The 16560-nt window shown below is 40.2% G+C and overlaps 2 protein-coding genes across 4 annotated transcripts; one reads left to right on the top strand and one right to left on the bottom strand.

Moving 5' to 3' along the window:
* Positions 1-5253: 5253 nt before the first annotated feature.
* Positions 5254-15159, top strand: LOC131220978 (uncharacterized). 3 transcript variants are annotated; one of them, XM_058216020.1, is made up of 7 exons: positions 5254-5543; positions 8607-8745; positions 13349-13502; positions 13705-13774; positions 14432-14478; positions 14628-14671; positions 14754-15159. In XM_058216020.1, exons 3-7 carry the CDS (start codon positions 13369-13371, stop codon positions 14810-14812), a joined length of 354 nt encoding a protein of 117 aa, XP_058072003.1. In that variant the 5' UTR covers positions 5254-5543; positions 8607-8745; positions 13349-13368; the 3' UTR covers positions 14813-15159. The 3 variants fall into 3 exon arrangements, 2 of the variants coding, with proteins under 2 accessions (XP_058072003.1, XP_058072002.1); XM_058216019.1 differs by lacking the exon at positions 8607-8745 and having other exon boundaries at positions 5256-5543; XR_009158929.1 differs by lacking the exons at positions 5254-5543; positions 8607-8745; positions 13349-13502; positions 14432-14478 and having other exon boundaries at positions 14628-15159.
* On the bottom strand, positions 7693-8247 carry LOC131219954 (uncharacterized). The gene has a single exon (XM_058214937.1). It carries the CDS (start codon positions 8245-8247, stop codon positions 7693-7695), a length of 555 nt encoding a protein of 184 aa, XP_058070920.1.
* Positions 15160-16560: the final 1401 nt, after the last annotated feature.

Below are 16560 nucleotides of genomic sequence, written 5' to 3' on the forward strand. Positions count from 1 at the left end.
TTGATCATTTAGATTCTCTTGTTCAAGAATAACAATCTGGCGACCTTAAAATTTGCTATTTGAGTGGCCCATAAGACTTTGTAACTACTGCGATGAAGATCTACGGTGGATCTCCCAAATTAACAATCAGATGGTGTAATCTTTGGACCTAGATTATTTTTAATAGTCTATTTAGGCTATAATGAAGGTAAATGTTCAAATAAGCTAGGTTTGTATTTATACTAAGTTAGGTTACAAGATAACACCCGGGTATTAGAAATTATGGGGTGTTACAGTTGAGGAGGCCCATGATGAAAATGAGGAACATCATGCACCCCCACCTTGTACTCTACAAGATTATTTACAACCGACGGGGTGAGTACACCTTAATGATCAGGGCCTAATTTTGAGAGAATTTTGTAGTCAGGATAAGCAAATAGTTGGATAAAAGTTGGTGGTTGATCAATGGTGGAAAATGCTTAAATCTAAAATTTCACCTTTTGTACCAAAGGGAAGGAACTGACTTCGACACTCAACGGTGTAGGATCATAGATCATGGTCTAAATTTTATATAACCTTGTAGTCATATGGGACCAAAGCGTGGTCCAAATTTGAGTTGCGATGGATGGCAGAAAGTGGTTGAATCGGAAGATCCAGATTTATAAGGAGTTGGTAAGCCTCGAAATGATAACTTTGCGGCTAAGGAAAAGCCTATCAAAGTGAGGTTTTCATATTTTACACTTGGTCCATATTATGTGCAATTTAAGTCGTTTATATGAAGGGAAATATCTTACTACGACTACCCATGAGGTTTCTTTACTCGATGGACACCAAAATCAACGGTTAAGGGGATGATTTGTCAATTGGGCCACTTTTATAATGATATAAGTACTAAATTTGACATATATGGTTAATTTATAATACATAAGCATGACATAAAGTTTCACATTAAATGGATCGTGAAAACCATGTGATCTATAATTCAAGAGTCTAGGTTAATGACATTTTTGTAATTATTGTTGATATGAGAGTTTTGAAAAATCTAATGGTTTTACATGGCTATAGACATATTTCTAAGTAATTCTTACAAAAGAACTTATATCTAAATAATTATGAATAAAGAATTATTTACCAAATTAATTAAGAGAATGTACATATATTAACCAATATAATGGATAGTCAGATGACATGTTAAAAATAGAAAAAATTAATGGTTAGTACTCTTATCATGTATGTAAGTGGGTGAACGATCAGTTTTGTAAACAGGTGATCACAAGTAGGTTTTTAGAGTGATCAAGAGGCAGGACATGTATACCGTTAGATTTAAGTGACTTGTTCACATATGTAAGTTTCTCATATTGTAGTTTTGATGGTGGGTTAAGCATATTTATACATGGTGAATAAGATGAATGGATCAGAACCTCAATCTGATGCATGTGTGAACGGATGTAATGATTAAGTGGTTAGTTTACGATGATCGGGTGGTCCAAAATTAGAGTGGACGGTCAGATATTCTTACTTAGTGGAAAATAGTTGACTTAACGGTTGGTTATGATGGATATATTAGAATACTTAGATATATGATGGTTTTATCTTAAAATCAACAGTTGAATGTCTTTATCTATGGATGAATATTATTCTCAATGATCAAATTCATGTTGGATAATAGATGTTACATCAGGATAGTTAGATTGGTATCATACACATGTACAAATTAAGTTAAACTTAATAGTAACACTCAAGGACTTTTAATACTCGGGTATTGAAAAGTTCGGGGTGTTACACACACACACATAGTCTAAAGCCTAAAACCCTACTCACAGCCAGACTTATATTCCCTACTTGACTTAGGCATCAGAGGGTCCCCTGCTATAGCCAGGGTCTCCTTTATTCGCTCTTTGTACAAGTTCTCGAAGGTCCAGGGAAGGCTACCCAGATTTCTGCATCAACACTACCAAATAAGTTACTTTTGTCATGGGTTCAAGCACTCATTATAGTGAAATCCCAATGTCATACATGCATGTGTAAAAATAAAATAAATATATAAGTTTAATAAATAGTGTTATAGGTAAAAATGGATTGACCAGATGTATAGACTCGAAGACTATGGATTGCTTAAGGGCCGAAAAATCACCTTAGCATTGGGTATCAACCTTGGCCTTGGAGGTCGACATCAATTAAAGATGATACCGACCTCGGCCTTAGTACCAACCCCGACTCAGAATAAAAATATACTTAGAATATATTGAGATAAGATCTTCACTGTGGATTTCAGAGAGATAACTATGACGCATCTGGAAGAAGATTTCTTCTGTAATACGCAATCATCATCCAAGATGTAATGTCATCTACGCTACCACCCTCAAAAGCCTATAAATACACCTGCTGCCATGAGTAAAGGTATATACAACTGATCCCATTCTTCTACTCATTCTGCGGACCTACCCTAACTTAGGCATCGGAGGGTCCTCGACCTTAACCGACACACCCGGTGTTTTCTCTTGTTTTATAAGAAATCACAGGTACTCCAGTTAGCAGGAGGTGAGAAGGATCGACCAGATTTCTGCATCAACAAATAGTATTATAGTAAAAGTAATTTAGGTGATAAAATCTTTTAACTTTTCTACTTCTCTTATCACGTGAATGAGGTTCTCTCCAGTTCATGTCAAACGAGGCCCCTTGTGATAGATTGTCCAGGTAGAAGGTGGGGCTCAAACAACAGACAGACCATGTAAAAGGTGGGCCTCACATGATGATCACATGTCATTGAGGGCCCGCATAATATATGGTCCACATCAAAGTTCGACCCGATAGTAATAAAGGACGATCCACTTTTAAGGTGGGGCCTACACGATGAACGGTCTAAATTAAAGGTGTGCTCTATAGAATGTGTCATGGACATATTAAAATTTGAAAATCTAAACAATACAAAATTGCTTATAACATCTGGTCACAATATTTGAAATGTATATTACCAGTATTAACATCTAGATCTTCGGATCTATTATTCATTAGACCCACAACTTGCTGTGGGATGATCTGAAGCTCGATCACATTAATCGGACTGTCAAATTTTGAAGCCGATTGCCCCAATCCACTTAGGCTGGATTAGAACATTTCCGACAATCAGAGTGGCCTGGATCATTATATGAGCGATCGGACCGTTAAAAATGTGTAGATCATCGTCCACGATCAAAGATACTCGCCTTGAGAGATACCTAGAACCAGCGAAGTGGGTGAGAGTGTGAGTGGAAGGCAAGTGTGAGAGTGCAGGGAGCGTTAGATGCTCACGGACGTTAGGGTTGGAATTCGGGTTCTTAGCCTCGGACGCGGATTTCTTACGAAAGCCTTTCAAGGAAGTTCCTACACAAGGATTCAGGGTGAGGCCCACTATGATGTTTGTGAGAAATCCAACCCGTCCATTCATTTTTCAAGATCATTTTAAGACATGCGACTAAAAATGAGTAGGATACAAAACTTAAGTGGGTCATACGAGATGAAATAGTGGGGAAAGGAATTCCTACCGTTGAAACCTTCCTAAGCTCCACCTTGATGTTTATATTCCATCTAAACCATTTATAAGGTCATTTTGACTAAGATGAAGTGAAAACACTAAGAACTTAAATTGATACAAAAATTTGTGGCCATATAAATGTTTCAATGGTGGTCACTAAATCTCCATTGTTTCCTCTCGTGTGGCCTATTTAAGTTTTGTATCCTATTCATTTTTGGTCCCATATTCTAAAATGATCTCAAAAAATGAATGGACAGTTGAATTTCTCACAAACATCACAGTGGACCCCACCCTGAACCTTGCGCAGGAACTTCCAGTGCAAGGATTCAAAATGGGGTCCACTGTGATGTTTGTGAGAAATCCAACCTGTCCATCCATTTTTCAAGCTCATTTAGGACAAGTTACCAAAAATAAGGAAGATCCAACAATTAAGTGGGACATACGAGATGAAATAGTGAGGAAAGTAATGCCTACCAATGAAACCTTCTAGGCTCCACCTTGATGTTCATATTCAATCCAAAACGTTTATAATGTCATTCTCACTGAGATGAAGTGAAAACACCATGAACTTAAAACCGGCACAAAACTTTTGTGGTCATATAAACGTTTCAACAGTGGTCACTAAATCTCCACTGTTTCCTATCATGCGCTTTAATTGAGTTTTGGAACCCTATCTCTCTTTTTTTTTTTTTGTCCATGTCCTAAAATGAGCTTGAAAATCGGATGCACATCCAACGAGCCCACATAGAATCCCTGGGAACATCCTGCGGAAGGCTCTCGTAGAAAATCTGCGTCCCCTCTTTCACGGGGGAAGGGGGAGTGGATTGGCTGGTGTATAACTGGTGTATTAACGTAGCAAGTTCTATGGGTCTGATCATGAGGTATGTGTTATATCCAAACCGTCCATCCATTTGGCGAGCTCGTCTTAAGGCTTGATCTGAAACATAAGACAAATCTAAAGATAAAGTGGACTACACTGAAAAAAGCCGTGGGAGATGTCTACCAATGAAACCCTTCTGGGGCCGGATCAATATGAAATTTGTTTTTCCTCTTTATACATGTATTTGTGACCTTATGAACAGATTGTATGGAAAATAAACATTATGGTGTGCCCAATGAGTAAATTAGAGCTCGAGGAGCGTCTGCATGGTGTACCACACCCCAATTATATAGCTGCTGTAGGTACGTGTCATGCCAAGACTAGCATTGGCGCTCCTCGAGCTCCGAGTTGTATGAAAGGTTCAAAGGAAATTAAAGTTACATGGGCTCTATAGTGATGTATTTATTATATTTACACCGTTCATCTATTTTTTGAGATCATTTTAGAGCATTATCTAAAAATTGAATCATATCCAAATATCATCTACATCACACCACAAATAGCAGCGGAGATAATGAATTTCACCATTAAGCAATTCGTAGGGCCCACCATAATGTTTATTTTTCATCCAATCTCTTCTTAAGGTCACGAAGACATGAATTAAGAGGAAAAACAAATTTCATATTGATCCAAAACTTCCATGGACCTGAAAAGGGTTTCAATGGTAGACGTTCAATCCCCCGCTGCCTTTTGCTTATCTATCTTATTTTCTGTCTCAAGCCTTATGACGAGCATGCCAAATGGATGGCCAGTTTGGATATAACACATACCTCATGTTCAGACCCACGTAACCTGCTGACGTCAATGCAGCCGCGGTGAGGTACGCTAGCCAATCCGCTTCCCTCGTCTTTGCATGAGCGTAATCTGCTTCCTTTCATGCGTATCTGCCTCTCTCTCGGTTCTCTCCCTCTCCCGCGGTCTGTCTCGACACAACAAACGGGTGGCCATAGCCCGCGATTGTACTCGAGCGGACGAAAAGCCCCAAACTTTTCAGTTTCTATCATTTTCTACGTCTCTCACTTCCTCCTCCTGGATTCCTCACCGTCATCTCTCTCTCTCTCTCTCTCTCTGCACAACCCCGAGCCTTCCCTCTGCCTCTCTCCCGCCTTATCTCTCTCATCTCTCCCTGCTGGAGTGACGAAGCACCCATCATACCTCTGCATCTGACGGGTAGGGTTTCTGTCCTGATAGGTATTTTTTTTCTTCATCTTATTTACATTCTTGGATTGGAGATTTGAAATTATGGATTTTCTTTTGGGAAAGGAATTAGCGTTTTATCTTTCGTAATTGGAATTTACAGTTTCTCTTTTTGAAGTGCAATTGCAATTACGGTTTTGGAATTAGGATTGGTAAAAATTCTCCCCCATCACATAATCTCAGCCATCTGATTAGTGGTCTGTCTGAAATTCAGCTGGTAAAAGAACAATCCATCAATCGTGATGGAGGAGATTTTCGGGGCATGGCCTGTTTTTGATGTGCGCACACAGACTCTCGGGGGAAGAGCAGATAGGTGTTACCCGGGTAACACTGTAGGGGTATTACCCTAACCGTGGGGCCCACCTTGATGTATGTATTGTATATCCACGCCGTGCACTAGGTTCTCCACCACCCACCCCCGGCCCGGCCCGGCCCTCATGTTTGGTCTGAATCCTAATATACAGTTTGATCAATGGCCGAGGGGGGCCACACCAAATGGAAAAATGAGGGACATTTGGGACGGGGATGCCCACTATAGAAACTTCCTGCTGGAAGGTGGGTCAACCTTGTTTTGTATTATGTCATCCAACACAGTCATCAGATGCATCCCTCCAGGATGAAGGGAGAAGTGAATACAAAGGTTTTAGGGGTGATTGTATGTCGATCCCTGTCTTTTGTCCCACCTGAGTTTTGGATTGGGATGATTCTCGGGATGTAAGGTGAGCATGGGAAGACACTCCAAATGCACCATTCAGATTCCACGTGCACATAAAAAAGGTTTGGATTTGGGAGAGCATTTACGATTTCCTTTCCTAATCGAGTCATTGCGTCATAAACCCACACCTTGCTTTTCCTTTCCCCTCCCTAATTTTCCAGTTGCCCTAGTTCTTCTATTCCCGTAGACATGGGTCTGGGTCGATTACTCTAATCAATTGTCAAATTGGAGGTTCTTACTGTGACCTGACAATAGGAGTGTGATGATTGATACTCAGGCACCTAAAAATTTGACCTCTGGTTAGCTGACACTTGTTTGCTGAATTGAGACCATTCAATTTTTTAGGACTGTCCACAAATCAGATGGTTAGATTTTTTTATTTTTATTTTTTTTTAAGAAATAACAAAATTTTGATTGAAGAGAAAGGGATTACAGAAAAAGGATTATCTCGCTGAGGAAGCGAGAAAGCTATCCTTAGACAATAGGAAAATTACATCCCTTAAAATTCACAGAGAAAGTTGCCCACTCGACTACATACTGTTGAACTCTCTGAACTATAACAGCTGCCAAGTTGGATATATTCTCAAAACATCTCCCATTTCTTTCTTCCCAAAATGCCCACCAGGCTGCCAAGAGGAACATTTTCCAAATTGTGGTTTTTTCTTTTCCTAACTTTGACACATGCCAGCAATATAACAGCTTTTCGGAAGATTCAGGAAAGGACCAAGCAACCTTGAAAGCTTGAAGAATCGCTGTCCACACCTGGCTGATGAACGGACAATGGACAAAAAGATGGTTTACTAATTTTGCCTCCTTCATACAGCATAGACATATGTTAGTGATTATCATGCCTCTCTTCCTCAGATTGTCTACAGTCAATACCCTATTCTTCTCAACTAGCCAGCCAAAAACTGCTATCTTTGGGGAAACCTTGAACTTCCACACTAAGTCTGTCCTTTGCTTTGCCATCAAAACCTGCTTTCTATCAATGAAATTGTACAGCGATTTTACCATGAAAGATCCGGATTATTATTATTATTATTATTATTATTTTTTTTTTTTTGAGAAATCACGGATTATATTAATAATAGAAAGAAAACATTAGAAACGAGGCTGCACCGCCAAGGGAGCTACACAGCCTACTACACACCTACAAACAGAAAATTACAATCCTTTAGTTTGTCGACATTAATGGCCCACTCCAAAACTAACATTCTAGCTCTAGCAGCTACATATGCCACCGATTTAGAGATCCCATTGAAACATCTGTTATTTCTTTCTTCCCAAACTGCCCACCAGACAACAAGAAGGGTCATTCTCCTTAGCTTCGTCCTTCTCTTGCCCACTGAGATACCATGCCAAGCCTTTAATAATCTACCTGTCGAATTTGGGGCAGACCAAGCTATTTCAAAACGAGACAGAAATTCTGTCCAGATATGGCTGATAAAGGGACAATGATGAATCTCCAGTGAAAGATCCGGATTTGTCGATCCTCCAGTGCAGACTATCTTCCTTGTCCTGATCAATCTTGCAACCGATGATGCGTCGTTGCAGGGCTGCATATTCGTCGATCTCCCAGTCAAGGAGATTCCTTCTGCACATGGGATTCCACACGATCTGACAGCCTGTGGTGGAGAAACAATCAGCCACGTGGATTGACTGATTGGTAGAGAGACGGAAAATATTTGGAAAATCCCTTTTCAAGGTAGAATCCCCCACCCATATATCTTCCCAGAAGCACATATTATCACCTTTACCTATTATAATACCTATACCTTTAATCACTTCTGATTTTGAAGACAGAATACCTTTCCAAACTGCAGAAGCTCTATAGACTGACGAATCCTTTGTCCACCAACCTCCCTCAGATCTTCCATATTTGCTCTTGATAAGTCTGTTCCACAACGCCCCTTTTTCAGTTTGTAATCTCCAAGGCCATTTACCTAGAAGCGCATGATTCATAGTTTTGAGATTTCTTATGCCAGGCCCCCCATCTTGAACATGTTTGCACACCTCCTTCCATTCCATCAAATGGATTTTTTTCTGTTTTCCTTTTTGTGCCATAAAAAATCCCTTCTAATTCTGTCAATGGATTTCAGAATTGACGTCGGGCATTTGTACAAAGACATGAAATATATAGGCAGATTTGATGGTTATATTATCACATCAGTATTTTTTTATATTATATCTGTACTGTGGCCCATAATTTGAGCCGTTTGATTTGAGGCATTATTGTGGCACGTGTACAAGCTTTTACTGCCTAGATGAATATACTTTCCTGGATGACTGAAATACCCTTTGTCGTGGGAGCTTTGTTACAGAAGCTACGAAGGTTGGGGGAGCAGCTGGTGGAACAAAGTAAGGGAGTTGGGTAGAATTGCAGAGAATCCCAAGGGTAAAATTGAGAAAAATGTTTTGGAAGTAACACTGCTGGAGAACAACAACAACACTGCCTCCAAGGTGTCTCTCTGTTCGTCCCTTCCTCCCTTCTTAACCGTGCATCATGCAAAAACTGGATCATTGAACTGTGGGCCCATTGAAGTGAAATTGAAGTATCATCTAAAGTCCCGATTCAAGGGATGCAGCTCCAGTGGATCCCCGGTCAGTGGATCTTTGTGGGCCCATTGTTATGCATGTGCCTTACATCCACGTTGTCCATCCACTTTGAGGGATCATTTTAGGGCGCGATCCATAAAAGGAAGCATATTCAAATTTCAAGTGGACCGCACCACGGGAATCAGTGATGAATGAATACCTACCATTAAAAACTTAATGGGGGCCCTCTGGAACATTTATTTGCCATCCAACCTGTTGGTAAGGTCACAAGGACCTGGATGAAGGGACCACACAAATATCAGCTTGATCCAATACTTTTGTGGCCCACAGGAAGTTTTTAATGATCAAGCACTATGTTTCCTGTGGTGCGGTCCACCTGAGATTTGGATGAGATCATGCCCTAAAATGAGTTGTCAAAACTGATGGATCGCATGGATGTATGGCACATACATCACAGTGGGCCCGTAGTTAAGGATCCACCAACCTTATGGATCCGGGGATTGACCAAAGCCGTGTCCGATTCCAAGAACTTGGATTGCATACTGACCTTGTCAAATTGTGGTAAGGTTGGGAGTTCGGTTTGTGTTCCATCCATGTTGGTTACATGGGGAAGATCACTAAGAAGTTTGTTATGTTTCCCGCCACTTTCAGACAACCCATCCTATAAAAACCCTCAAACCTCTAAATCCCCTTCAAAAGCCAAAAAAATATCAAGAATGATGCAGGATGATGGAAACTATCCTAGGATGCATGACGAGAGATCAATTACACATTAATTTCAGCAATCAACATGTAAAATCAAGCATATCCTTATAATAGATTCAAAAATTCAGATTTATAACATGAAGATCCTAGGTTTTCACATACACGGTATACGAAAATATAAAATAGTTCAAGGGTGATCCAGTTGGAAGTAGGGACTTCCAATCTAGTGTAGGCACATTTCACACTCAAGGGAATGACTAGTAGGTTTTATGATTAGGGTTAGGAAGGGGAAAATCTGAAATATGGAGAATTAGGGTTTATGGGAATTGAGGATTTTGGAATTAGGGTTTTTAGAAATTGGGAAAAATAAGAAATTGAAAATCTAAGGTTTAGAAGGTTTTAATGGAAGACAAGAGAAGAAGAGAATATCTTTCGAATAAGAGGAAGATGAAGGATGTACCTTAGAATCCACCACCGAACAAGCTTCTACACTTCCACAATTTAATTGGAAGGGAGAGTTTTTTTTTTTTTTTTTTAAAAAACCCTAGAAAATAATGACGAAATTTTCACACAAGAGAGCTTCGCTCTTTTTTATTTCTTCTCAATAGCACCGTTAGGGTTGGAACTCCACTCCCCTTGTGGTTTTATAATTAAAAAAATTCGGAATTAAAATTCAGCATAATTACAACTATGTTACTCACTTAAGTAAAGCGACTCCTCATCCAAAATAAGAAAATTAAAACATATATTATCAATCTTAACCATCAAATAACTCCTAAAAATAACAAAAACCATAAAGAAAACAAGATCAGAGTCCAAGGGGCCTAGATCTAAAAGATCCGGTGGCCCGATGGCCTGATCAACAAGATCCAGTGGTCGAATCGACACGAAATAGAAATTCCATGCATCCCACATGCATCATCCCAAGGTGGGGTCTTCTTGATGCACGTTCAATGTATGTGGGGTTTTCAAAATGTCCTGGTGGGCCTTATCTGGAACTCATCTGTCATCCACAAAGAAAGTTGCGCTGATGTGGGTGATCGTTTCTAATGCAGGGGCATTTTTCACACCGGGCTCGAGTGGGGCTGCCTGTGGGATGCAGGGGCACACTCGGGGTGGGCAGGGCCCACGAGGGAGGTCTCATGTTCGAGACTCCTCACCAGGGGTGATTAATGTGCATTTCACATCAGGCTCGAGTAGGGTAGCCTGTGGGATGCGGGGACACACTCAGGGTGGGTGGCTTGTGTGAGGCGGTACCCATGTGATTTGGGGCTCACGAGGAGGGTTCGGCGGAGGTCTTAACCCATGAGATGTGGGGCCTGGGCTTATGAGATAAATGAATTAATTAGTCATGCTCTAACGGTTCGAGCTTTTAGAACAAGTGGTAAATTGTCTTGCATTAAATTGGTATCAGAGCGGGAGGTCTCGTGTTTGAGACTCCTCACCGGGGGTGATTAATGCAGGGTCATTTTCACACCGGGCTCGAGTGGGGTTGCCTGTGGGATGCAAGGGTACACTCGGGGTGGGCGGGGCCCACGAGGATGGCCTCGTATTCGAGACTCCTCATCGGGGTTGATTAATGTGCATTTCACATCGGGCCGGGCTCGAGCGGGGTAGCCTGTGGGACGCGGGGACACACTCGGGGTGAGTGGCTCATGTGAGGCGGTACCCATGTGATTTGCTGCCCATCAGAGGGGTTCAACCGAGGTCCTAACCCATGAGATGTGGGGCCTAGGTTATGAGATAAAGGGATTAATTCACCATGCTCTAACAGTTCGAGCTTTTAGAGCAAGTGGTTAATTGTTTTGCATTAGTTTCCATCTCTAGTACACCCGTGTAGGTCCTCTGATGTCCCCATCAAAGAACTTTTTACCAAAACGATGGAAGAACAAGGTGTCTCTGGTGAGAAAGCCAACCTTATTTTTTGTACCTGGGCCTAATTTGGGATTACACATCTAAATGGTTGGAGTGGATCTCACATGCATATCAAGGTGGGCCCAGCTAAAATTCAAGGGTCAACCATATTATAAGAAATAGGATGATTGAACGTCCCCTACTATTAGAAACTTCCTACGGCCCACTTTAATGTTTATTTACCATCATAGGTTACATGGACTTGGATTATGGGAAAACACAAATATTAGCTTCATTCAAAACTTGTGGCTCCCAAGACGTTTTTAATGGTGGGTGTTCAATCACCATTGTTTCTGTGGTATGATCTACCTGAGATTTGGATCTGCCTCTTTTAGGGCTGGCAAAATGGATGGATGGTGTGGATAAAACATGTACCACATCATGGTGGGGCTCACAGAGCACCATCTTGGTAGTGTCAATGGATTAGGCAAAAGCCCTATTCCATATGGTAGGACCCACCATGCAAAGGCCATGGATGGACCTCGTTTAAAATAATGATGACTTGGGTGTAAAAAGTTGGAATGTTTTATGATCTTATCTATGCATGGATTGAATGGTTGGGATCCTCATCTTAATGGCCGAGCCAACCTCTTGAATAGTTATGATCATCCCTAGGCATGGCCCAAACTAGGAAAGCGGAGTGGTGGGAATGCTCAATTAGTTATTTGTGGCCAACCAAGGTATCCATATAAAATCCAACTCATCTAGCAAGGTAGTCCTAACATGAAAATGGGGCCCCCAAAATCAGGTCAATCAAACTGTCAGGCAAGCCAAACTATAAAAAATAATGAACAACCACCCAAAAACCTCATGGGTCCCATCTAATTTTGGATCTGCATGATTTTCAAGGCATCCTATTTTCATTGTGGGGAACCATGTAGAAGAGTTGGATGGGGCACAAACACCATGGTTGGTTAGCACACACCAACTAGCTAGATGTAGAACTAGTTGTATGTGATCATTTCTAACATATAATCAGGGATATGCTAGCCTGGTTAAGGGGCTAGACTCCTATAATAGTTATCCATTACTTCAAAATAGTTCTGACTTGTAATATACTTTGGACCATCCAAATAGTGGGGCACACTATGGATGGATCATATCAAGCAATCCTCATCCATTTAATGGCTATAAAATGGATGGTTAAAATAAAATAATGAGTAGGGCAAAAATTCCATTAGCAAATCGGATGGTTATCAATGAATTTGTGATAGGCATCACGTGGGCCATGAGATTGAATCCGCGGTCATCGGCTGCACTTTTCTAACAACCCGTCATTCTTGGGCCCACTAGAGAATCTTATGTGTGGGTTAGATGCCCATTAAAAAAAAAAGTTTCAACCTTTGAATGGTTATGATCATCCCTGTTTGGATGGAAGCAGATTGTTTACTGAGTAACACAGTAAACTCTGTTGGGTCCACCATGATTTATGTATTATATCCACTCTGTCCATCCATTTTAAACGATAATTTTAGGTATTAAACCAAAAGATGAAGAATATCCAAAGCTCCATGGTGTGAATTGAACGTATACCACTGTTGAAAAAAATCATGGGGGCCACAAGTTTTCGATCAAGTTGATATTTGTGTTTTCCCAGGTTGATGACAAATAAACATCACTGTGGGGCCAATTTTTTCCTGTGTTATGGTCCACTTGAGGTTTTGGCTCAACCCCTAAAATGTGCTGAAAAAACAGATGGACAACTTGGATAAACCGCATGCATTCATGGTGGGCCCAACAGAGTTGATTTCTGTTCTGTTGGGATCCCCCCCCCCCCCCCCCAAACAATTATAAAAGAGGTACATCGGAGTTTAAAATTGTGATTGTGTGTATATGCTAGGATTCCTAGTGCTCACCCATCTCTATTCACCGTTTCCTGACTTGGCAGATCCACCAGCTAAGAAAGTCATGGCCTATTCTTCAACGGATATGGACCATCCCTTTTTTGAAACCAGCCCCTCATCTCCAGATCGGAATCCAGCTAAGGAAGTCATGGCCTATCCTTCTTCTACTTCTGAAACCAGTCCCGTGTGTACGACAAATGTAAGAGAGAGGGAGATCTGATCTCCTTCTTTTGTCTTTTTCTTTTCTTGAGTTCAGTGAATACCTGAAATCGTAGTTTTTGGGCATCCAGAATGCCCAACAGCTTGGCTCATTGGAGGCATTATTGGGTTATGTGTACTAAAATACTTTGCCCAATAAATGAAATACCTTTTCATATGATTTATTGTAGAAACCTTTGCCGAAATGTAGGAAGCTGAAACAACGTAGGCTAGAAGGCTCCTTGGAACAAGATGAACAACTCCTGCTGGAGGTAAGAGCAGATCCTGGTGTGTTTTTTTTTCTTTTTCTTTGGAGTGTATTTTAAAGCCTTGTTGAATATCTGAAATCCTGAAATCCTAATTGCTGTGGGATCCAGAATGTGTTGGGCCTATCTGAAAATTGTACTGATGGACAACTTTAAACTCTGAAAAATCAATAACTCTTTTGAACTTTTGAATAAAGGATTTGGATTATCTTCGAACCAGTCCATTATAGAATTGTAGGTTATCCTATGATATTTTATTGTTTTGCAGAGGAGAGATATTTCTACCCATTTGTTTGTAGAAATTAGTAGAAGAGGGTTGAAGCGTGTAAGGAAATTGTATTTATTATTAAGTACATGCTAGATATAGCTATCCAGCTATCCCCATATCCCATCTTTTATTGCAGTTCTTCTTGAGGCAACACAGGTCGTGCTATATTCAAATTTTAATTTTATATTCAATATATTCAATGAAAAATTCAAGCATGATGATTCCCTCTAGAGATATGTAGAATAGGATACCTGACTAGGTATCTTTGTTACAATTTCGGTTATGGGGTTTACATATACACATAATTGTTGTTATAAATGATATTGAAAAGGATAGATACAGAGATGTTTGCCTAATTTTAGAATTCTATCCTATTTTGGTCTTTTAAAAAACAGGGATTTGTCATGGACATCTCTGTGCGCCCCACACAGCCCCATCACAGGTATATCAATCCACTCCGTTCTGGGGGAGTGATCTTTAAAATGCAAGTGCCGCAAATCAATTAGATAACCACAGCAATCAGATGCTTAGATGGTCACATTGTTTTTTTTTTTCAGTTTATATTTTATGTTGCCCAGCTTATTTTGTTAGCTTTATTGCAGATGTCCCCAGAAGCACTAGGAGGGAGGAGAGAGGTATGTCTTACTTACTCATATGATCTTACTTGACGTGGTCTCGATTTTTTCCTTTTATTACTTTCAAATTTATTTTGTGCAGGTATTGGAAATTACCACATGAGGAGACGAGATGAAGATTCTGTGGACCTGTTCATGTGATGCTTCCCGGAAGTTCATCATTGGGCAGGGAGACAATGTGCATATTTCTTTTGCCTGCTCATGTGGCAAGACCCGGAAACTCATCCACAACCCCTGCCAGTGATGAGAGGGCTGTGATGATGATCTCAGAGGGAGACCCCTTCCAGAAAAGGTCATCCCCTCTTCTCCCTTCTCTCTACACTTTCTCCTGTACAGCATTGGGCGCAACATCTTAGTTCTGGGGAATGAGAATTTGACAAAAACCTTTCTACATCATATAGAATTTACATTTGGATGGATGCTTTTTAAGAGAAGTTATCAATAAGCTACATGTAAGAAATGTAAGAAGGTGATACTTTTTAAGAAAAGTTAAAGCTACATGAGTAATGCAAGGAATGCGAGAAGGGGGTATGGAGCTTGGGTGTGGGCCCAACCGTGATATTTATGTGAAAATTACCCTGACCAGAAGGTGATCCAAAACTTAGTTACTCCCTTTATGCCAGGCCCAAAACATAGTTTGGTCTGTGATTAAGGTGGACCACATGATTTGAAAGAGTGTAAAGGGCAATGAAGGCTGACCCTCCAAGCTACTTCCCTTGTTCCGGACTATTTGAACCATGTATTAGTCTGAATTTTTGTGCCCAAGCATAATTTTTTTGTGTGACATTTAATAGGTGGAGCGGATTTTATAAAATCATTATAGTGGACCCTGTAAAAATGAAGGGTAGACCTTGCTCATTTGTTTCTCAATTGTTTCCCTTTCGACGTAGCCCAATAAATCACTTGTCAGCCTGATATTTCTGGCCATGAACTGAGTATTTGTATTAAAAGAATGAATACTTGTATTTTTGGCCTGAGTGTTTGTATTAAAAGAATGATAATTTTGGTAGGCCCACCTTTGACATTTTATAGGGGGTATCGTGACATGTGAGATATATGTGAGATTCACTCCAAGCATTAGATGTGCTCATATAAAATTCTCTCCAACCATTAGATGACACATCAAAATTTAGGTTTAGGAAAAAGAAAAAGAAAAAGCCCAAACCTAATTCATGTGGGGCACACTAAGAGAAACAATTTGGAGACGAGTAAGCATTGCCTTGTACATTGCCTTGTGATGTGGTCCACAGAAATCATGTATGGGGCTGATTTTTGGGACCTGGCCTAACATGAGGTGACCCACCTAGTTGTCCAAGTGAATTTCAGATGAATATCATAGTAAGGCCCAGCCAAGCATAATGCATCTAACGAAGGCACTCTGATGATCACCAGAGTCATTAGATACTTGGTCTGCATATTAACAAAAATAAAACTGACTAATTTTCTACGTGTACGTACAATTGCTAAGTGCCTGCCTATCATCCATCTTGCTCCACCAGAGTATCAAAATATTTCTCTTTTTCTTGAAGTTATTTTATACTCATGTGGGGCTTAGACGTTTGATACTCGAGCGCTCTCAAGTTGCACGATTTTATCCTTTTTGTGGGCACTTGTTTCTTGGAATAGGACCGTTGGATGTGTTGCGTGCTTAACATTTCGGTAGATACTGTCCGATATGATGATAAATAACCGTATGTTTTTAGTTCATGAAAAGGGAATCATAATTTTGAAAGTTTAATTTGACTTTATTTTGTGCCAGATATGCAAATTCTAAATAATTTATCTTTTCCTGCGAACATACTGCCAGATTATCATTTTTTTTAAAAAAATTTATTTTTATTTTATTTTATTTTTGCTGTTAGAGAAAAACTTTGATACTCTGGCAAGAG

This window comes from Magnolia sinica, chromosome 12, assembly GCF_029962835.1.
Source record: "Magnolia sinica isolate HGM2019 chromosome 12, MsV1, whole genome shotgun sequence".
Classification (NCBI taxonomy): Eukaryota; Viridiplantae; Streptophyta; class Magnoliopsida; order Magnoliales; family Magnoliaceae; genus Magnolia; species Magnolia sinica.